Here is a 22,729-nt window from a genome sequence, read left to right on the forward strand (position 1 = left end):
CGCTGCACTGTTTGTTTGGGGTTTTTTGGCACCTGGTTTTGTTTTGTTTTTGTTTTGTTTTGGACCCCAGGTAAGGATGGTGGGGCCAGCCCAGATGCTGGCTTCAGCCTTTCTTACCTCACCTAGGGCAATTTGCCATGTGCCAGAGTGTGCATGCAGGGGCATTCCCCAGGGACAACTAGCAGTGACATAAATATGTGCTGCTGCTAGTTTTCCCTGGGGAATGCATGTTCCCACTCATGGGGATGTGCTCACTTATTCTAGCATGGCATAACTTCAAGTTAACCTGGCTAAAAACCTTACTAGCATGCAAGCTAAAAGGATTCTAGCTCAACATAAGGTCTACAAGACTTATAGGAACATGAGGATAGAGGACATAGAATTGGAAGGGACCTTTCAAATCAAGTTCAGTCCCCTGCTATCACACGCAATCACATCATACATTCCCTTTCAGAAAACAACTACAAAACCACATCTAAAACATATTAGTTTTATTTCCCTTACTATGGGGAGGCCCTGCCAGAACCTTATTGCTTTGATGTTTAGAAATCTGGTAATTTCCAGCCTAAATTCGCTCCTGATCCTCCTGCCAACACTGTTCATTAGCTTAAATAGATTTTCTTCCTCCCTGGCGTTTCCTAGGACTGTGAGAAGCTTTGGTCCCTGATCCGATTCGGCCCAATTTGGTGGCCAAATCTCCGAATCTGAATCAAATCAGAGGACCCTTGAATCTCTTTGAATTGAATCAGAACCCTCCAAATAGATTTGGAAAGATTTGGAGATTCTGCCATAGACACAGCTTTAAATGTTTTTTCTACATACCTCTAGGTAGCAGGCAGCTCATGAATGCTGCAATACTGGGGCTGACGGAGCGTCCCACAGAAGTGCGGGGAGCTCCCCAGCACGCTCAGCAGCAGACCCAGAAGTGGACCAGAAGCACTTCCAGTTCACTTCCAGGTCCGCCGGGGAGCGCGCCAGGGGGGCCCCTTGCGCTCCTCTGGCTCGGTGACTGGTGGTGGGACCCGGGGTCTTCCTGTGGCTGATCACCGAGCCTGATATCTCATCTAGCTGGGCTTCAAAATGGTTGCTATTATGACTCTCATCCACTTCAGCCAAAGTGCCTTTTTTGCTGATCTCTTGGATGGAATCACCAGGGAAAGGGAAAAAATAGTTGGAGCAACCGCAGAGGTGGGCAGCAAGGATAGAAGGGGGCAATACTATTTCCAGGCTTTCCTCAGCAGCTTGCTATCCCCCTGCCCTTTTGCTTCCATCCACCCAGACCCACCCCCCAGACTCAGCAACCTAAGCTTCCATATTCCCTTCAGCCAGATCACTCATCCACCCTATTTTCCCCAGATGCTTCCCATCACTGATCTGAACTTAACCCCCACAAACCTGGTTGCCCTCAGTCCTCCAACTCACCTGCCCCTAGACATCCCTGCAAAGCCCGACTGTCTCCATTTCCCCTTGTTGAAATTTGTCCCCAACCACTTTCATTGCTCCTATCTTCCCCCCCAAACTAACTTCTTCCTGCATCTCCCCCAAATTATCCCCTGAAGATCTTAATAAATCCAGCTTCCTTTTTGCTGCCAACCAGCACTTCCATGCACCTGGTTTTCTGACATCTCACAGACCCTCCCTTGTTTTGCTGAGAGAGACTCCAAATCCAGCTACCCGAGTTTCTCCCTCTCAGAAAACACCTATATATCTGCTATTTACCTCCAACCTCCCCTTTCCCTCACCCACCTGGATGCTAAAACTGCCAGATTTGTGACACTTCTGCTAGGGTAGGCCATAAAGACATTACACACACCTCTCTCTGTCTGATTTCATCCTCTGAGCAATTAAGTGCTTTTCTCTTGTAAAGTGAAATATATGAGTAATCACCAGCTTTATTTTTCTCTCAGGTGCTGCTGGATTAGTTTGTGCAGAAACCTTAAGACAAGAAGGGTTCTCAGACAGGATTGTAATGTGCACAATGGACAGACACTTACCTTATGACAGACCCAAGCTAAGTAAGGTTTGTGTCATTCAAAAAGTTTCTTACTGAACAGCCCCATTGTCAGAGCTTGTCTCTTGCACTTGACAGCAGGTATACCAGCCATCACAGACTCTGCTACTTTGTGCAGTGTTTAGAATACTTCGTTGAATTCTTCAGAAAATGAATTCCAGTGGCTCCAGGCACTTTTCACCCATTTAAGATACATTTTTGATTGCAAACCTTGAACCCCGCTTGTCTCATTGCTTCATAATCTAAGACCCAAAATGGGATGAACCTAATGAAAACAGGAGTCAAAATTTTCAAATACAGGTACCTAATATTAGATTAGACCACCAAAATTAGGCATGTAAGTAAATGACTTGATCATAAGAACTGAGGGCATGACAGCTTCCATTAAAGTCAGCAAGACCTGTGTGGCCTTGGTCTAGTTTAGGGATGGACAATTATTTGGGCCTGGGGGATACCTAGGGAGTTTTGATGAATTGTGGTGGGCTGGGTCACCACAACCCCCTTTCCTGCCACTGCAACAACTAGCCAAAACTCCCTATGTGGGATGGGGCTACAGATGGGCAGGGGACAGTGCTGTTCAGCTCTCCCTGCTTCCCGCAGTGGCTCCTTCTTCTGCTCCTGCTGCACCGCTCTGGGTAAGGAGGAGGTTTCAGCTGGGTGGCTCCTGCCCCAGTGCATGGGGGTCCAGCTCTAGCTCCCAGCTCCCTCCCATCCACTGTCTGTCCAGTGCGGGCAGCCAAGTGGGTGGAAGGCAGCTGGAAGATAAAACTGGAGCGCTGGGCACTGGGGCAGGAGCCACCCAACTGAAGCTTCCGCCTCACCTAAAGTGGTGCAGCAGGAGAAAGAGCTGCCACTGGAGGTGAGGGGAGCTAAACAGCACCCCAGTGGCTGCAGCTACACTGGGAGCAGCCCCGCTGGAAGCTGTGCATGCTGGCTTGGACCAGGGCCAGTGGGCACAGGCTGGAGTGCAGTGTGGGCTGCCCAGGGTCAGGCTTGGCCCCATGCAGAGCACCATGGGAGCAGCCATGGGCCAGATCCAATCAATTGGCAGGTGCTCCCCACAGGCTGGATCCAATCAATTGGTGGATTGGATCTGGCCCATGGGCCATATTTTTTCCACCCCTGGTCTAGGCTAATGAGAGACAGTGGGTGCACCTACACATACACTTTACTGTAGAGCTGAATAATTAGCTTTGCAGTAAAGCATCACCATCTACATGTGCCCCATATTGGGGTGCAGTAAATTAATTAACTCCACTGTAGGATAGTACTGTCCTACAGCGGAATAGTTATGTGCATCACCTAGCCCTTCGCTGTAGCACCCTCATGCCCCAGCCAGCCCCTCCACAACACATTGAGCAGAGGCAGAGTAGCTCTGGCCTGGCAGGCTGACCCCTCCAGGCCCTCTGCCAGCTTTGACTGATCTGGCCTGGCTCAATGTGCTACAGTCCTGGGTGTACATATAAACACAGCACCCAGGAACAATAAACTTTGGTGCAAACCATGCAAGAGTTTATTGCTACGTGCTAATTGCATGTGTAAATGCACCCAGTGAGGCCTAGGTAACTTATTTTTTAAAATATTGCTGTGACCTAGCCTCAGTATTATTTAATATATTTCCAGCTGTTTTTCTTTTATTCCTGTTTTTCCTCTTGAATTTTATTTTTTTCTAACAGGATATAAAAAAAAAATGTTAAGTTATGCAAAACCAGTAGAAAGTTTACCTGGAAAAGGGAAAAAATTAGAAGAAGGAATTCTACATTGCTGTCACAGCAACTGACTCAGACCCCTTGTACACAGGCAGAAAATTGTTTAAGCTATGTATGGTTAACTTTTTTTTTAGTTTTGAGTATCTTTCTAGACAAATTTTGATTAAAGTGAAATACGATATGAGCATGCTTACCATGTGCTTTACTGCTTGAATGCATGGTCACTCACATTGTAAGTGCATTTAACACCTGCTAAGTGTCACGTGCAACATAGCCCTGATTCTCTTTTTCCATCGTGGAATTTTTTTGTTGTTCTTTTTTCTTCCCTTTTCCATGCCAGAAGGAACTATCTCTTGAGCTTTTACTTCAGCTGTTCAGAAGCTTTCCTATCCTGTCTGCTTAAATGAAATTAGGACCCAGTGCAGTGTCCATTAGAGTCAGAGTTCAATTAGCTTTGGATCCAGGCCTTGTCCAGGAGCATTTTGCAGATGTCTAGGGTGACAAGGCTTCTGCAAGGACAAATTTCAGGCTATTGCCTAAGTGTTTTGAATAAGAGTGCCTTTCCATGTTGTGTGAGGGAAATGACTATGAACTCACAGTTGTCTTGCCTATATTTATAACTGAAAAATTGGTGACAACAAAATTGCTTTTCTGTTGCAGTCAATGGATTCTCATTCAGATCAGATCACCTTGCGCCCTAAGGAATTCTTTCGTACATTTGACATTGAGGTCCTGACTGAAACACAGGTAAGGAGAGCCATATTTGAATGGCATGCAGAATGCATCTCTGATATTCTTTATCTAGCACAAAGGCTGTACATTTCTAGAAAAAACAATGGCTAGCTTTGGTAGCTGGCACTGTCAAATTCTTTTTAAAGAACTACGAGTATTAGCAAAGGCTTCATCAAATCCATAATGGCAAATTCTGCACTTAATGGCCAAGGATGGACCCCTTTCAGACTTATGTTCCTAACGTGATTCTAAGATTACTAAAAGCCTAGGCCTTTGCTTTGCTAGCAAATAGTTACTATTCCATTTTCTAACAGTGTGGATTCCCAGTGAGGCTGACCTCATGCAGAATATTAACAATATCATCCTAAAATTGCAATGGTATCTTGCCCTCCCATCTCCGAGCATTCTTAGTCTATTCTGATATTCTGCCTGCAGACAAAATTGATTCTGACAGCTCGCCTAACTAGTTGTAACTTGGGAGTAATTGTGTACACACATCTTTCTCTGACAGTGCCAAATTCTTTTGGTATGCAGGGAGACCTTTGAAAATAATACAAGATCTAGATAGCCTAATTGCAGAGGGAAACCAAAAGAACTAAGAGTAAAACGTAGAAGAACCAAAACTGAAAAAAATCCTTTAAAACTGAAGGGCCAGATCCAGACGTGCCACCATATGTAGTTTGGGGTGCCACAAACATCTTTGCAGAGCCACAAACCACAGACTTGGCATAATAAAATGTGCCCTACACTGCAGATTTTCAGCGTAAGGGCAAAATCTGCTACTGGGAATTCCGGTGCTGAGGGGAAAAAAAGCAGTGTGGCGCATGTCACAGGCGCATGTACCATCAGACACGGAGGCTTGATCCTCCAGGGAAGCACTCTGGCTGCCAGCCAGAGCATCTCCGCTCCTCTAGTTCATCCCAGCTCCAAAACAGTGGAGGCCTAAGGTGAGGCTACTAAAAACTCCTGATGCTAAAAATAAAATGATCTAATTTAATAGCATAAAACCAGAATAAGTTTTCATACAATCTGTTTAAAAACACATGGAGGGATGATCAATAAGGGATTGGACACAAGAGGTACTTCCAGAGGAACCTACCAAAGATTTATTTTGCATTGCTTCTTTCACACGAGCCATCTTCTGCCCACATTGCAAATACCTGCCAACACGTGATGTCCACCTCCCTGGGTCTCATTCAGCTCTGCTTCCCCCAGAGCATATTTGTGTTCAGGGAATTTGGCGTCCCTCAAATGCCTCACTCCTTTTTTTTTTCTTTTTTTTTTGCCTATTCTCAACTTGAGTCTTGTTATCTTTGCCAATTTTTATATCCCTCCATCTTTATTTCTCTGTCTTCACTAGTACTGGCATCTTCCCATGACTTAGTATCCTCAGCAGAGCTTTCCCTTCACTGTCATATTTTGCTCCAGCCTGATAATCACAAGATTATTCAGGCCAGTGTGGTAGATTGGGGGAGGAGGGAAAGCAGAGTGGCATGTCGCAGCTCTATGGTTGTCTATGTTTTACTATTAAAAAAACAAAACAAAAGCATGTTTCTTTCCTGCACCATATTCTCTCATGCCCAGGTGCTTTCCCCACCCAAAGCTAGCATTTAGCCAGCCAGGGCTTCTACCACCCTGGTCCCCTCATGATGCCCAAAAGAAAAGAATGATTTTGTAAACTCACCTGTGGGGAAACTGAGGCAGGATCTGCTCTGCACACAGTTCCCATGCCCAAGGCTGGCATTCAGGTGTCCAAGGCTTTCAGTCTCCCTGTACTTCACCTGCCCTATTCCCATGTACCCGGGTGTCACCTCATGTCCTAGCATGCCTGGAGATAATCTTCTAGGGCTTCCCTGACCATGACTTCCTGCTGGTTGGTGTGCCCTGGATGCTAATGCTGTGGCAAGGGTGGCTTGCCCCTGCATGCTGTGCTTCCTCCATGTGCTACGTTTTTCTACACCCAGGCCTCATGGAAGACTTTACCCTGGCCTCACAGGTATTATGGAGGATGCGGGCAGAGATGATGAATATTCCTCTGCCATATCCAGGCATCCACATAGAGGTCTTCAGCATGCCTTGAAGAGGTTGAAGGTGCACTTAACAGTCATGCAGTACCTGCTGAGGCAGTAGTTGAAGTGCTTCTCCTTGTTGTCCAGGTACCCAGGGAATGGCTTCATGAGGGTAGGTTGGATCCATAATGATAAGAAGTGAGGTGAGAATTCCACTGACCTTGATGGTGGGAGCCCCAGGGGCATACTCTCTCCATTTTCCATCATTGGAAAAGGGAATTGCAGAGAACCCTAGTGTTGTGGGGCGGGCAATGCCAACTGGTGTTGATATAGGTGAAGTTTCTATGGTAGTCAAGACACAGTGCACTACAATGGGGAAAAAACCCCTTGCAATTGATTAACTTAATGGAGCCTTTTTGAGGGAAAGTAAGGGGATGTGGGTGCTGTTCAGTGACGATGCGTAGGGGGTCCACCTGCACCCCCTGACAGCAGTGTTCCCCACTTAGACAATAGGCAGGGGGGCAGGCAAGAGTGCTGGTCCCTCCCCTGAGAGCACCAGCCAGGGAGTGAGGGCACCAGGAGAAGCAATCCCTGCAGTCCCCCCATGGCTGATCATGCCGACTGGAGGGGGAGGGGGAGTTCCCCTGCGGCCGATTGCACTGGCCTGGGAGTGCCAGCGGTCTCTGACTGGCTGCTGGGGGGGCAAGTGCCCCCCTGACTCAGGAGGCACCAGTCAGCCATGGTGCTGTTGGTGGCCCTGATGCTGTTGGGGAAAGCCATCCAGTGGAATCTGGTGATGATATCCTGCTAAGGTGGATGACATGGTCCAATAGTATATGCTGGCATGATCAAGCCATGCCTCCCATACTGACACTCTAGCTGTGCACTCTCCACACACTGAACTGGTTGTTAACAAAGCAAAGACTGTTGGGGGTTGTGAGCTTCTAGATGGCAATAGGATGGTGCTTTGCTGGAGTCAGGGGTGGCTCTATGCCAAGGTCCTGTCACTCAATGTATGGGGCCTGTTCAAACATCTGCAGGAGAAAGGCATGGCTGCAGAATGATGAGAAAGGCATGAGAGATAAGGGATTGGACATAGAGCTATTTCCAAAGACATGTGACAACCAAAAGCTGTATTTTGCATTGCTTCTTTCACACAAGCCATCTCCTGTCCACAGGTTCATGCCTTTTTCATCATTCTATAGCAAGGTGATTGTTCTGCAGCTATTGCTGGTCATCCCAAATGTCCAGGATTATGTGCCCCTGCTAGTCACTGCTCATCTTGTGGGCCTTGAAGCACTGGTCATCAGTCTAGAAGTGCTCCCAGAGTACCCTAGACTACATGGTGTCCAGCAAGACATATCTTCATCAGCCATGTGGAAGTCAATGGCCATATTCATGAGGCTCAGTGGCTGTAAGCACTGGTAAGTGACCTTGTATCCATCACAAAGCTGGCAAATCAGTCAGCAATGCAGAAATCCTCAACTTTAGGAAAGGTCACTTTCACAAGCTCAGAAGGACAGTTGTTGAGGCCCTGAGAGACCATGATATGAAAGAGAGGGTGAGCCCATGATGAGTGGTAGCTCCCTAAGGCTGTGGTCCTAAAAGCACAAGGGAAGTCCATTCTGGCCCAGACGAAAGGTAGCAAAAGGACTGGAAGAGCCCCTTGGCTCAGTAGGGACCTCACGGACCTTCTGAATCTGAAAAGAGAAGCTTGTAAAGAATGGAAGTTGGGAACTACCAATAAGGAGGATTATGCAGCACTGGCCTGCACCTGTAGGGAGCGGACCAAAAAAGCCAAGGCTGAAACCGAACTCAAACTGGCTACAGGAATCAAGGACAATAAAAAGTCCTTCTTCAAATATGTGGGAAGTCAGAAAAAAAAACCAAGGGCAACATTAGACACTTGCTGAACCAAATGGTGCAGCTTACAACTGACACCCAGAAAAAAGCTAATCTCCTCAACAGTTACTTTGCGTTGGTTTTCCACCAGCCCAAGGGGATCACCCTGCCTGACAAAACACAGGAGTACTAGGGTAAGGCAATTATATGCCTCTAATTGGTGAAGATCTTGAGAGGATGGACATCCACAAGTCAGTTGGCCCAGATGGAATGCACCCAAGAGTGCTAAAAGTGTTGGTCATGTTATGATGTCAGTCAATGGCAAGGATAGTTGAGAACTCATGGTGCTCGGGAGAGGTTCCGGACAATTGGAAGAGGGCCAATGTGGTGCCTATCTTCAAGAAAGGAAGGAAGGAAGATCCAGGGAACTACAGGACAGTCAGTTTAACCTTAATCCCTGGCAAGATCTTGGGGGAAAAAAATCAAAGAAACCATCAACAACAGGCTAACGGAAAGCAACATTCTGAGAGAGAGCCAACATGGCTTAATTGCAGGTAGGTCTTGCCTGACCAACCTCATTTCCTTCTATGACCAGGTGACACATCACCTGGACAAAGGAGAAGAGGTTGATGTCATATATTTAGATTTCAAAAAAGCCTTTGATTTGGTCTCCCATGATGTCCTTATGGTAAAATTGGGGAATTGCAGCCACAACTTTACGGTCCAATGGCTGGGGAACTGGCTCCGTAGTTGGACCCAGAGAGTGATAGTTGAGGGAACTGAGTCAACATGGCGCAGGGTGACCAGTGGTGTCCCCCATGGCTCAGTACTCAGACCGGTACTCTTTAATATATTCATAAATGATCTGGATTTGGGAGTCAAAAGCAGACTGGCTAAGTTTGCAGACGACACCAAATTATGGGGAAGTGCGGTCACACTACAGGATAGGCTGGCAATTCAGGCTCACCTAGACAGGCTCCCAAGGTGGGTAGATCAAAACCTGATGACATTCAACATGGAGAAATGTAAAGTGCTCTACCTTGGGAGAAAAAACCCACATCATACTTATAGGCTACACTAACTAGCACCATGAGTGAAAGAGACTTGGGGGTCATGATGGACCACAAGATGAACATAAGCCACCAATGCAATGCCACAGCCAGCAAAGCAAATAAAACTGGCTTGCATCCACTGATGCATCTTAAGGAAGACCCAATAAGTCATTCTCCTGCTTTACTCAGCTTTGAGGCTGCAGCGGAGTACTGCATCCATTTCTGGGCTCCACACTTTAGAAAGGATGTGGAGAAGCTTGAGAGAGTCCAGAGGAGAGCAATGTACATGATTAGAGGTCAAAGAACAGGCCTTATGAGGAGAGGCTGAGAGGCATGGGACTCTTCAGTCTAGAGAAATGAAAGCTCAGGGGTGACTTAGTGGCAGCCTTTAAATATATAAGGGGTGGGCATCAGGAACTGGGAGAACATCTGTTCACCAAGGCACCCCAAGGGAAGACAAGGTCTAACAGTCACAAACTGCTGGAAGACCATTTTAGACTGGACATAAGGAATAGCTTCTTTACCATCCAAGTCTCCAGAGTGTGAAATAGTCTCCCCCCCCAACCCTGAAGTGATGCAAATATCTAGTCTAGATACCTTTAAGCAATGCTTGGATGCTTATCTTGCTAGGGTGATCTGACCCCAGCTGACTTCCTGTCCCTTGGGCAGGGGGATGAACCCTATGATCTTGCGAGGTCCCTTCCAGCCATAATGTCTATGAGAATGCATGCCTTGGAAAGGAGGCTACATGGCAGCATGAGTGTCTGTCATGTCACTTCAAGATGGGCACACCAAATCTTCCAAAGTCTCTGGCAAAATGAGCACAGGAGGACAGGGAGGTGCTAGTGCAGCTCCAAGATCTGTTGGCATGTGTGAAAAAGGTAGGAATCCACTGAAGGGTGCAGGAATAGAAACTGCCACACCTGGAACTAACAAGAGAAGGGACACACTTGGGGTCCCTTCTCTCAAAACCTCACAATAGGGAGAGAGAGAGGATTGTGAGCAGGAGTTCACCAGGGGTGCATAGTTACCTGGGATAGCCAGCTATTCAGGGCTTCCCTGTGCACTCACCTGCTCTTGGCACTCTCCAGCTGCCAAGGGACTCTGCAGAGCATGTTGGGATGTGTGCACAGGGTGTAAGGGATTGGGATGTAGGCAGTGTTGCCTAATGGTTAGGCCATTGAGGAGAGACAGGGATCAGGGCCCAAGTCAGGAGTCAAATTACCAGAACCAAAAGGAAATTCAGGGGCAAAGTCACCAACACAGGCCAGTGTTGAGGTCCAGGAGTCAGATTCCAAGTTACCAAATCCAAGGGATAATCCACAGTTTGAAGTCTGAGAACAGAGCAAAACAAGGTCAAGAAATCAGGAAACATCTATAAGGAAAACCAAAGCTGGAGTCCAGGAACAGGGCAGAACAAAGAAAGCCAGACAGCACAGGCTTGCCAAGAAAAAAACAAAGATCAGAATTGTTGACTGGCCTCAAGGCTACTGTCAGTTGGGCCTAAATGGAGAGACTGAGCTCCCAGCAGCCAATCAGCAAGCCAGCTGGTTAATTAGCTGGGGCAGGGCCTGTCAGCCAGAGACCCAAATCAGGTGTGTAGGTAATTAGCCCTGGCTAGGCTGCCTGCTAGGTCTCCTGATAGTACCCTGTCTCCAAGGGGCTGTTTTTCCAGGTGGCATACATTTTTTCCATGCTCCAAGTAATTTGCCCTTTCTCTGGAGGACATGCAACTCCCTAGGCTATATTTGGGTGACTTCTAAGGGTCAAGAGTCCAGGGTTCTGGGAATACAACAGGGCCTGGCCTTAAGGGCTCTGAAAGTAGAACCAGGACAGATTTTAAGGACCAAAAAGAAACACTGGGGAAAAATCTGTGCAACTCATGAGGATTAGCAGGACCAGGCTTCTCAGACTGTAAAAAGCTGTTGGGGCAGGAGCTCTGGGTACAGAGCTGGGATCAGAACAAGAGTGGGAACAGGCCTGAGGGGCTCTGGGAATGAATCTGGGACCAGAGCAAAAGTAGGAGCTGGCTCAGGAGACAGAGCTGGAACCAGAGCAGGAGCAGGAGTCATCCTGGAGGACACTGGGGGTGGAGCCAGGACCTGGGAGGGAACAGGAACAGGCATGAGTGCTTCTGGAGCTAGAGCTGGAATCAGAGCCAGGACTGGAGCAGGAGCCAAAGTGGGAACCAGGATGAGAGCTGGAGTGTCAGCCAGGTGAGGAGCTGGAGCAGGAGCCTGAATGGGAGCCAGGATGGAAGTGGGTGCTGGAGCTGAGGGCCCTGAGAGTACAACAGGCCAGGAGCAGGAGTTGGATATTCTGGGAACACAGTGGGTGGAGGAGTCAGAGCTGAAGCTGGGGCTGAGTTCAGAGGCTCTGGGAACCAGGCAGGGGCTGGAACTGAGGTGCATTTCTGCTACTCTGGAAGTGTAGCATGAATAGAAGCCAGATCTAGAGCCAGATTTAGAGACGGATAATGCCTATTAATTCCTTGAGTCAGCTAAAAATCTGTCTTTTTGAAATCTAGCATCATAATTTTGCTGACCTCATGTTTTCCCCATCTCAGGATCTGGAATTCCATCATATAGTGACCACTCCCTCCCAAGGTGTCTGTCACCTTCACATGCTTCACCAGTTCTTCCTTACTGGTCAGATCCAAGATAGATGATATCTTAGTTATATCCTCAACCTCCTGGCACAGAAAGTTGTCCTCCACACAAGTTAGAAACCAGCTCAACATTTTATGTTTGAGCTGGTATGAATTGTTCTTCCAGCAGATATCTGGAAAATAGAAGTCTCCCACTAATACCCTCCCATAGCTTTTGGATAAATTTGTCACCTCCTTGAAGAGTACCAACCAAGGGGCAGCGACCACCCGCAGCCGCCATCAAGGAAAAGTGCCTTTTTGCAGGGGGTGCACTGCCACACTAAGGGGGTGCATATGCACCCACATGTACCCCCTACACATCACCCCTGGGAACATCTGTGGCCAGTCAGGGGACCACTTCATAGAACAGGCTGGCTGTAGTAGACTTGGCAGCCAGAAGGATGGCTAGTTAGTAATGAGCTGAAGGTCAGCAAATGGACAGGTGGTCAACTACAGGCAAGGACTTATCCTGAGAGGGTAACTCCCTCAGGGAGAGGAAGCAGGGTGGCAAACTGTACCCAGGCAGGTAGGCAGCCCAGAAGCAAGGGACTGCTTACCTAAGCCCTAGCTGAGAAGGCAGGCAGGTCATCAAGCACAGGGAGGGAGCGCCTGTGGGGCACTGCAGGGTCACATGATTGGATAGGGCAGGGCTTAGGGGGCTCATAAAGCCACTGCATGAGCAGGCAGGGCAGTCTGGCTGAGAGGGAAGGTGCTCCTGGGCCAGGAGGCAGAAGGAGACTGCCTGGCTGACTTGAGAAACTCTGAGACCTGCAAACAAAATACCTGCAGAGAGGTAGGACCCAGGGTTGTTCAGCCAGGGACCTGAGGATACAACCCAGAGAGCTCTTCCCCTCCCCCCGCCTCCAACTATAGAAAGGATGTGGACAAATTGGAAAGAGTCCAGTGGAGGACAACAAAAATGTTTAGGGGGCTGGAGCACATGAGGAAAGGGTGAAGGAACGACATTTATCTAGTCTGGAGAAGAGACAGCTGAGAGGGAATTTAATAGCAGCCTTCAATTACTTGAAGGTTGGTTCCAAAGAGGATAGAGTTAGACTGCTCTCAGTAGTGGCCAATGACAGAACGAGCAACGGTCTCAAGTTGCAGCAAGGGAATTTGATATTAGATATTAGGAAAAAACATCTCACTAGGAGGGTAGTAAAGCACTGAATCAAGCTACCCTGAGAAGTTGTGGCATCTTCATGCTTGGAGGTTTTTAAGACCTGGGTAGGCAAAGCCTTGGCTGGGATGATCAAGTTGGGGATGGTCCTGCTTTAAGCAAGGGATTGGACTAGAATACCTTCTGAGGTCCCTTCCAACCCTAATTTTCTATGATTTTGGGATTCTATGAATAGGTGCTTCTCAGGGCCATCTGCAGTGTGGATGGTACAGCATCATGGGGCACATCCTGCATATCAACTCTGCACTGTCAGAGCTGTGCCCCATGTCTTGCCCCTCAGTGCTCAGGACCCTGCTCAAGAACAGGTTGAAAGACATCAAATCAGGCTCCACCACCAAGTGTGACCTGGTGCCCCTGTGTCCCCAGGGCCCTTCTGCATCTTGGGTGGTTTTTGCTATCTTCTCCACCTTCCTTTTAGTGTGAAATATGTTTACAGTGTTGACAACATGGTCCAGCTCATGGATGTGTGACAGTTTATTAAAGAAGGGCATGGTGTGCCTTTTGACTCTGGGGGTCCAGTTCACATTGATGGTCGCACTGCTGCCAGTCCTGGTTGTGGCTCTAAACTCTCATTTCTATGGCAATCTGGTGGTATACTTCCTTGTTCTTATGGCTTTTGAGATCTTCGTAAGTCTCCTCATTGTCTCAGGGGGCAAGGAGGTCCCTGATCTCTGCCTGTGTCCAGTTACTGCCTGGGTCCAATCACCAACCAAGCCACAAACCGGCCTGGGTCAGGTCTGGCCTGGCCCTGGCAACCAATGACCAAACCAGCCTGGGACAGCTCTATGTCAACCTGAACTAGCCTGGCCCATCTCGCCCAAACCATGATTTGGCCCATGTCAGCTCCTTGCTGACCAAAAGCCATAGATTGGCCCAGGTCACCTTACTGCTCATCTGATCTCGTCTGTTCTGCCTCATGTACTGGAAACACCAGAACCGACTTGGGGGTGGGGCCATGCTGGTCTCAGGTCTTTGTGTCAGCCACGTTAAGGGGCATTCTGGCTCTCGGGGCGGCAGGTGTGGGTCATGTGCAGGGCACACAGCTGCCTTGGCACTCAATGTCTCCCTGCAGCCCTGGAGTGCAATGCAGGGCTGGTGAAAGGGGCTGGGATTTCCTAGTCCTGAGGCAGCCAGAGACGGGGAGTAGTGAAGTCCAGCTTGAGTCACAGACTATGTCCTTTTGGGGGAATGGGCAGAACAATGCATTCTGGGATGCTGGGGCATAGTGTGGCAACTTCTTTCAGAAGGGTGAGTGTATGTGAATTCACTTTCCTGGTAGAAACTGTACGAGGGCCACTTCTACTGGTTTGGATTGAGTTAATTTTCTCCCGGAACCATCATACTTGATTAGGGACAAATTGTGAACATTTGTATACTTAGCATTTCTACTGGGAGAACTGCAATTTTCTTGTTAGAAAAGTGACGTGTATGCACCCTTTGGCTGGGGTGTGCTGATACTTTATTTGGGACTTAGAAAACTGAGAGGGTCCTGGCTAGAGCATCTTGCTTCTCCCCTCAAGGTCATATCATTGACCACATTGGGATCAGGAAAGAATTTTACCCCATGGTCTTATTTGCATTGACTGCAGTAGGTTTTGCCTTCTGCAGTGGTGGGACATGGCTCGTTTTTCAGATCTTCTGAGAATATTTTAACAAAGTAGCTTCTTGCTCTTGTACAGATAGAATATTGACCGTGCCCTCGGACCTCTGCTTTACCAAGGCAAGATAATGGGTGAGTTTTGGTGTTTCAGGCATCGTATCTGGTAGCAGTATGAGGGCTGCTTCCAAAGTTTTTTAAGAGCAGGCTGGACAAACAGTTGTCTAGAATAACTTAAAAAATGATGATCCTGCCTTAAGCAAGGAGTTGGACTAGATAACCTCCTGGGATCTCTTCCAACCCTACTTTTCTATGATTCTATGAAGTGGTTCTGCCATGCTATTTTTCTCTGATGCCACAGATGCACATTTCCTGGTGCAAGATGAAATGAATGTGTGCATTTTTTATGAATCCTAAGGGTAGGGCTTCATGTCCACATAGATGATAAATCTTCTAGATTATTTCAGTATTTAATGGCTGCTGCTGTGGGGCATGCCTAGGACAAACACCCTTTGTTCCTGAGAACTAATACAAAGCAAAACCAATGGCCACATCCAGACGAGTGTGGCCATGTGGTATGTGGTGCCGCAGACATGTCTGTGGTACCAGGTACTGCACAATCAGTTGTTCCCTGCATGGGAAGGGAGCAGTGTGGAGGGTTTTTTGACTCCTGGATATCCAGGGGTCAAAAAAATCTTTGAAGAAAAAAAGAGCAACGCTCGATTGGGCAGCACGCACCCTCAAAAGCAGAGCCAGGCTGCCCAGAGCCGCACTGTGGCTGCCAGCCAGGATCTGCATGGCAGAATCACCACTGCTGCAGCCCCGGGAGGGCCCCAGAACCCCAAGGAAGGCTGCTTTGGCCAGCCAAGTGTTGATCCCAGCCTCCCCTACTGGCCCTGGGGTAACTTGCCACATGCCAGGTGTTCCCCAGGGGAACTAGCAGCGGCATAAGCTGCACTGCTGCTAGCTGTCCCTGGGGAACCAAACATCCACACCACATGTGGACGCGGCCAAATGAGGCCTCATTTGTGCTCCAAGTGGGCAATGATCACATAAGGTAGTTCTGTTTTCTCTTCCCCTCCTCTTGAATCACCCTGCCTCAGTCCCCACTAAGAGTCCATATTCCAGTGTCGTGTGATGGCCCCATGTGGTGTCTAGTCCCTCCTATGACTCTTGCAACATTTATATCTCCCAGTCTCTTCATCATTTTCTCTTCAACCTGTCCCTTCCCCTCCATTACTCCTTGCTTCCCACTTCTCCTGCTTTCTCCTCCTTTCTCCTTCCTCTGTGGGGCAGGGGTGAAGCTTTAGGAAGGGGGCCTTGGGGCTAGCTGGGAGGAGAAACTGAAGGGGAAGTCTTGCTCGCTGCCTGCTGCTCTACTCACAAGTGACATTTGAGGTGACAGGGAAGCAGTAGAAACAGGGCAGGTGTGTCTGACTGTCACCACAGATGAGTGAAATTTGGCAGGTATGTCTGTATCTTCTGTACCAAGCCACAAATGAACAGGGATGGAATACCATTTGACTATCAGAACCAAATGCAAACTTCTTACCTGTGTCTCTTCCTTGATCAATGACAATAAATTTAGACAAAACTCACCAATTCTATACCTCCCCTGCTTTAATTGGTACTAGTCTTTCCCTGATTTCCATCAGGGATAAATCAATTCGCAATTAATATAAAATGACTGATTTGCGTACATGAGCTAGTGCAACATGATCCATGGCAACTTCAGTCCAGAGTGCCAGGAGAGGCTGTAAGCATGTTCTGAAGCTAACAGCCGTTGTGCTCAAGCCTACCTGAAACAACATCTGGCTTGGCCCTTTGTTATCTCAAAAACAGCTGATTTAATCTTTTAACATTAATTAGAAATGATTTCAGGTTGCAGCTGTGGATATCAAGAACAAGATAGCTGTGTTCAAGGATGGATTTAAGATGGAATATAACAAACTGCTGATAGCGACTGGAAGCACGTAAGCTACAAACATTTTGCACATCAAGATAAGTTATACTTATCTTAGAAAATAAGGTACTTGTGCCTAGGGAAATAGAACCAACACTGGAACTGAATTAGCCATATGAGTAGAAAATTTTTGTTTGCAAGAATATTTTCTGAAAAGAAAAGTGTTATGAATATTGTGGGATTATATATTCATCTAGGAATCCTGGTCTGAATATATATTCACTTAAGTAGTCATTCATGCTAGAAATGTCGGCACAGACAAATCTAAAGATGCTTTTTGTTTTGGAGTCATCCAACCTAGGAAGCAAAAATCAAAGATCAGGCTAGCTAATGATGGATAATGATTGTTGAAGTAATGGTTACAATGAATAGTTCATGTCCAACATGTAAACTAAATATTGTTTTCAGAAATCCTTTACAGAGTAATTTTGAATACTGAATAAATATGCATCAATCAAAGGAAATGTGTGGATAGTTTGTAAACAAAAAGGATCTAAATTGTAATAAACTCTTTGATGCAGATAACTTATGAAGCAGTATGCAGGGTAATAGGTAATAAAAAGCTACAGATGTTGCCCGTCCAGTTACTAAAATTAACTCTTAAACAGTTCAGAGAGCAGTATGGTGCGTCTACATGTACATTAATGTGCTTTAGTTAAGGCACATTAAATCTAGTATCTCCATTGCGAGGGCATTTTTACATGCATTTATGATGTGGCGCCAGGCACTTTTAATTAGCGAGCCATGCTAATTAAAAGCACCTACGCATCATGTGTATCAGTGGCACAGCACATCCCCTCTCTAAGAAAATAATAGTGGTGCAGTTTGAACTTAAGCACATCGAACATGTTTTATTTCAAAGTGCACTGTTGCCATTTTGTCAGTGCAGAGACGCACTGTACCATTAATTCACATGATGTGCAAGGCTGCCAGAGCACATCAATTTACATGCTCCAGCAGACTCAATTAGTTGAGTCTGCTCCAACACACTGAATTTCCAGCATGTCAGAGCAGGTTCCCTGCGTGTGTGTAAGTCATTAGCGTGTCTTGATGCGCATTAACTAAAGAGCATGGTTTTTGAGTCACGCTTAATGTGTAGCCTATTTTAATGCACATTAAGTAAAAGCATGTTTTTTTCAGTGATGCTTTAATGCACTTTAAAATAGGCTAATGTGCATTAAAGCGCACATATAAATGTGCCCATTAACTATATATAATAGATTGAGAATTTAAATTATACATAAATTATTATGCTCAAAACATTAAGCTTTTAAAATGAAATATCAGTTGAAGGTCAGGAAATGCCGAAGTTAAGGACTGAGTATTTATGGTTTGTCATAAAAGGGACTTAACTATTTTTTCCCCAGTTATAATCAGGTCAATCAGAAGGAAGGATAGACACTTGGGTCCTCTGCCTCTGTTAATATATATCCATGTACCCTGACTGTAACCCAGTGATGAGGGCACTTCCCTTGAGAAGGCTAAGAGCTGGGTTTAGGTCCCTGCTGCAAGAATAATTTCTGCTTCTGCAGTGACTTTCTAATTTGTAAACAGTCTTGGTAACGAGGACTAGAGGTCAGGTTTCTACTCTCAGTAGCCAATGCCCTATTCCTGGGCCATATAGTCCCATTTCCTTGTTTGCTGTACTTCTGATCTATTGTGTCTTGTATTTTTGGCTGCTAGATAGTCCAGCTTCAACAGGAGGAATTGAAGATATCCTTACCCAGACTATTGTATACCCAGTGAATAAGGCACTCTCTAAGAAATGGGAGTTTAAAAAAAAAAATCCCATCAGGGTCAGGAGAGCCTAGAACCCAGCTCTCCCTTGTGAGACCATGTTCTAACCTCTAGATCTGGAGTTGGTAACGTTTTGGAGCTGGTGTTAGTTCTGAGCACAGGCCACTTCTAATATAGCCTGAATTGCTGCTGATGCAACCACCGTCACCACTCCCCATTGCAGTGCCACTGCTGCTGTCACCCAGCTGCTGTGGAATCTCCCGGTCACCAAAACTCCTGGTCACTCTCCACCTCCACAGCCTGGATAAAAGGGTTCTGCAGGTCAGATACATACCAAAGTCAGTAGGTTACTAACCCCTAGTCTAGACTATTATGTAAAAGGGAGACACCATCACTGGCTGTGGTCCTGAGTAAGGGTGAATGCGGGTGCTATACTTTGTACTGAACTCAATGAACTCAGTGTGAATTGGGCATGATCTGTGAAACTGGGAACTTACACAGAATTTAAGAACGTTGCAATTCCATACTGGATCACAGTGGAACTTAGGTGGAAGCTAGGCATCCTCTGGCTCAAAGTAGATCACTTTCTGACCATACTCAGAAGCTTACATCTTGGTATCTAGGGATCTTTGGAGACCAAAGTGGAGGTATGCCCAGTGAATTTAGACCCCTAAGCAGTTATGTATCTGCTGGAATAGGGTCAGTTTAGATTGTGACTTAGGGCCAATATTCTTCTTATAGTTGGGAGAGAGTTTTGACCTACACAGTTGGTCCAATAAAATATATCACGCAAAACCCTGTCCATTCTTAGGCACCACACTGTTGATGCATGAAGGAGAAAAGAATTTCAACCTTAAGCACCACAGTGATAAAAATACTAAGGAATTTCCCACCTGCTGGAATCCATAGCCTGCATTTACACACTCAAGTGTGTAATTCTCTTTATCCAGTGCATGGTAAAACTTAGATGTCCAAGAAAGGAATACACAAAAGTCAACATGCTGAGCAGGGAGTGACTTAAATTAGCTAATGAAAAATTCTGAGAAGGCGGCTGTGGTTTAAATCACACTCACTACTGATTTCCCCCCTTGGACTTAGGTGCTTCCCTTTATTGGGTATTCACAGGCATGAACTCTCTACTGAAGTTATGTGCGACTTTCTCACAAGACACAAGGGAGGAGAGGAGCCCCTTCTTGTACCTCAAAACTCTGTCTCAAACAGTCACTGGGAATGTCTACATGTGCATATTAATGTACAGTGGTTGATTGCTCCTGGGTGCCCAGGACTGCAACATGTTGAGCCAGGTCAGAGCAGCTCCAGCTGGCAGAGGGCCCAAGGGGTTAGCTTGTTGACTCAGGGCTGCTCCAACCTGGCTCAATGTGCTGTGGAGGGGCTAGCTGGGACACACAGGTGTTTCAGTGCAGGCAGCTCCCATGCTTAAGCACCCTGATGCCCCAGCCATCCCCATCAGCATCTGTATGTATGTGTGTTGCTGCAAAGTAAAGCATTCCATTGTATTTATAAGTGCTAACCTGTTCCAGAGTCTATTAGTTTACTCCAACCTAGTAGCCCTGGACATGTAGGCACTGAGACATTCTGCAGAGCTAATTAGGCAATTCCATAATAAATGTCTCATCTCCATATGCAATTCATGCTCCTAAATTTTCAGGCTCATTTAAGTGCTGCCAGGTGCATGTCTACACATGTGCCTGCATCAGGAGCAAATTGAGCCTAATGGGAGCAGCCCAATCCAGGGCTGCTTCTGCCCTGCTCTGCCCCACAGCAACAGCCAAGGCAGGGGGGAAACTGTCCCAGCTGGATATGGGTAGACAGCTCCATCCCAGCTGGGACAGCTTCCTCTCCCCCCGGCCCAGGGCTAGCCTGATCTCCCTTTGTCTGGGATGGAGTTGCCTGTCCAGCAAGGACAGTCCCCGTCCCCCCGGCTTAGGGCCAGCCCGATCTTTCCCCAGGCTGGGACAGAGCTGTTGGCTGTGTAAGGACAGCTCTCCCCTGCCCCAAGGAGATCTGGGCTTAGCCAGGCAGTAGCATGGCCCCTGCCGCCTGGGCTTACTGGGAGCAATTTGCTCTCAGTTAGTGTCTACGTATGCAGTATCGTGCATTAATTAATGCACCATTTTTCTAGTACACATGTGTACATATATACATGCGTGCATGTGCACACACACACACACACACGTGTAATTATGATGGATGGATGGATGGATGGATGGATGTTTCAGGAAGGTCTACAAGAACCAGTACAGACATACTGAACTTCATTGTCTATAACAACAAAGGAATTTTGGTACCTTGAAAAAAACTGAGCAGGGAGATTTCCCCCCCTCCCCACTCCAAAATGTGACTCAAGGAGGTAATCCCTGTTCTCTTATACTTAATAGCACAATGGTTAAGCATTCATCTAGTATGAGAGAACCTGGTCAAATTCCCTCCTTCAGCTATCTACAGGTGCTAGAAAACTGAATGTTAGACTGATCTACTGTGCAGTGTAGATGATTTTTTTACTGCACATTAGATTACTCTAAGGTTCAGTGAAGTGTCTCATGTAGATGTACCCACTGTGAGGTAGTTAGCTATGTTAGTCTGAAGTCAGTCTGAAGACAGGGTAGGTATGTACCTTTAGGGCTCCCATACAAGTGCAAGGAGCCTGCTCCAATTTGCTGGTAATCCAGCACAATCAAGGCAGACTTGATTAACTGAGTCTGCTGGAGCACGGAAATTGACGCCCTCTGGCAGCCTTCTGCATCACGTGCGTCAGCACCCCCGTGTGTCCCCGTGCTGAAAAAATAACACCGGGGCGCTTTGAAATAAAACACTTTCGATCAGCTTTAGTTCTAAAGTGTCCTGCCACTATTTTTTCAACATGGGGACATGTGGGATGCTGAAACATGTGATATGCGGGTACTTTTAATTAGCACAGCTTGCTAATGTCCTAAAACATGTTGCTAATGTCCTAGCACAGTGCTGTGTCCTAAAACATGTGTAAAAATGCCCTTAACAGACTAACTAAATGAGAGACAGAGAACGCACAACCTTTCATGGTTTGAAGCTCTCTTCATCAGCATCTGATGAAGTGAGCTTCAGCCCACAAAAGTTTGTGCACGCACTCACTCTTGCAAACTCTCTCTCTCTTTCTCTCTTTTAGTTAACCTACCCTGCCTTCTAAAAGAGTCATCTCAGAGGTACAAGTCCTTTTTCTGCACAATGCGACTTGAACTCACGTTTTCATCAGCTGAGTGAGTACTTTCACCACCACACCTGTGGTTAGGACATGCATCTTGATTGGACCAAGGATACCTGGGGTATTTTCCTATCTTCAATGAATCCTTAATATAAAATGTTTAAATATTCACTGGAGAATGGGCTGGAATCCCTGTGTCCCCCTTCCCAAGGGAGTTCACAAACTACTAGACTGAAGTGTCATTCTTATTCTCTCCCTGACCCATTAATAGGCAATTATTCTTTGAAAAGCGACAGTTGAAAGTTCAATCTGGAAAACTCAAAGTAGACTTTTTCAGTATTTGAAGAAAATTAACCATTCAAAAAGCTTACCAAGAATTGTGAGGGATGGCAATTTTAAAATCAAGCTTGGGTGTTTATCTAGAAGACACACACTTAGACAAACAAGAATTAAACTGGGGAAGGCCTATAGCTGGTTATACAGGAGTTTGGGATAGATGATCCCAGGGGTCCCTTCTGGCTTTATAAGATGTGTATTTATGACAGCAGAAAATTTTTAAGCTGGTAGACAAAGGTACAAAATGTCCAATTTGAAGCTAAACAATAGCAAACTGGAAATAAGGTGTAATTTTTTTAAATGGGAAGAGTAATAAACTATAGGATCAACTTACAAAAGGCTGTTGTGCATACTCCATATTTTGACATCCTTCAGTCAACAACGGCTGTCTTTCTGGAAGAGCTGCTCCATGTGACCAGAAGTTCAGGCCTATATATTGAAGGTCAGTATGGACGTGTCAGTGGTAGGTGCCCACGCCTGGGTACTACTCTGACCAGGATTGTCCTATAGGTGCCACTGCCTCTTGTCTTGCTTGCTCACCATGACTTGCTGTAAGCTTAATTCACATAACAGGAGGAAGTTCACCATTATTATGCGTAATCCTCCTGCAGGTAGGATTTATCACTTGCAGTAGTCACCATCCAAATTGGGGCCTGTCTCTTTGAGGGCTGGCCAGACTTGTCTGTTTGGTTATCCTGTGTGTTTAAACATGGCA

At 46.6% G+C, this 22,729-nt stretch overlaps 1 protein-coding gene across 1 annotated transcript in view; it reads left to right on the forward strand.

Annotated features, from left to right (window-relative positions):
* Positions 1–22,729, forward strand: part of AIFM3 (apoptosis inducing factor, mitochondria associated 3) — a 186,289-nt gene that overhangs the window by 71,835 nt on the left and 91,725 nt on the right. The window contains exons 7-9 of the mRNA XM_025216616.1: positions 1,908–2,020; positions 4,381–4,467; positions 16,661–16,752. Of these exons, the coding sequence (XP_025072401.1) occupies positions 1,908–2,020; positions 4,381–4,467; positions 16,661–16,752 (292 nt within the window). The remainder of the gene's footprint in view (positions 1–1,907; positions 2,021–4,380; positions 4,468–16,660; positions 16,753–22,729) is intronic.

The sequence above is a fragment of the Alligator sinensis genome, unplaced genomic scaffold (assembly GCF_000455745.1).
Source record: "Alligator sinensis unplaced genomic scaffold, ASM45574v1 scaffold295_1, whole genome shotgun sequence".
In the NCBI taxonomy this organism is placed as follows: Eukaryota; Metazoa; Chordata; order Crocodylia; family Alligatoridae; genus Alligator; species Alligator sinensis.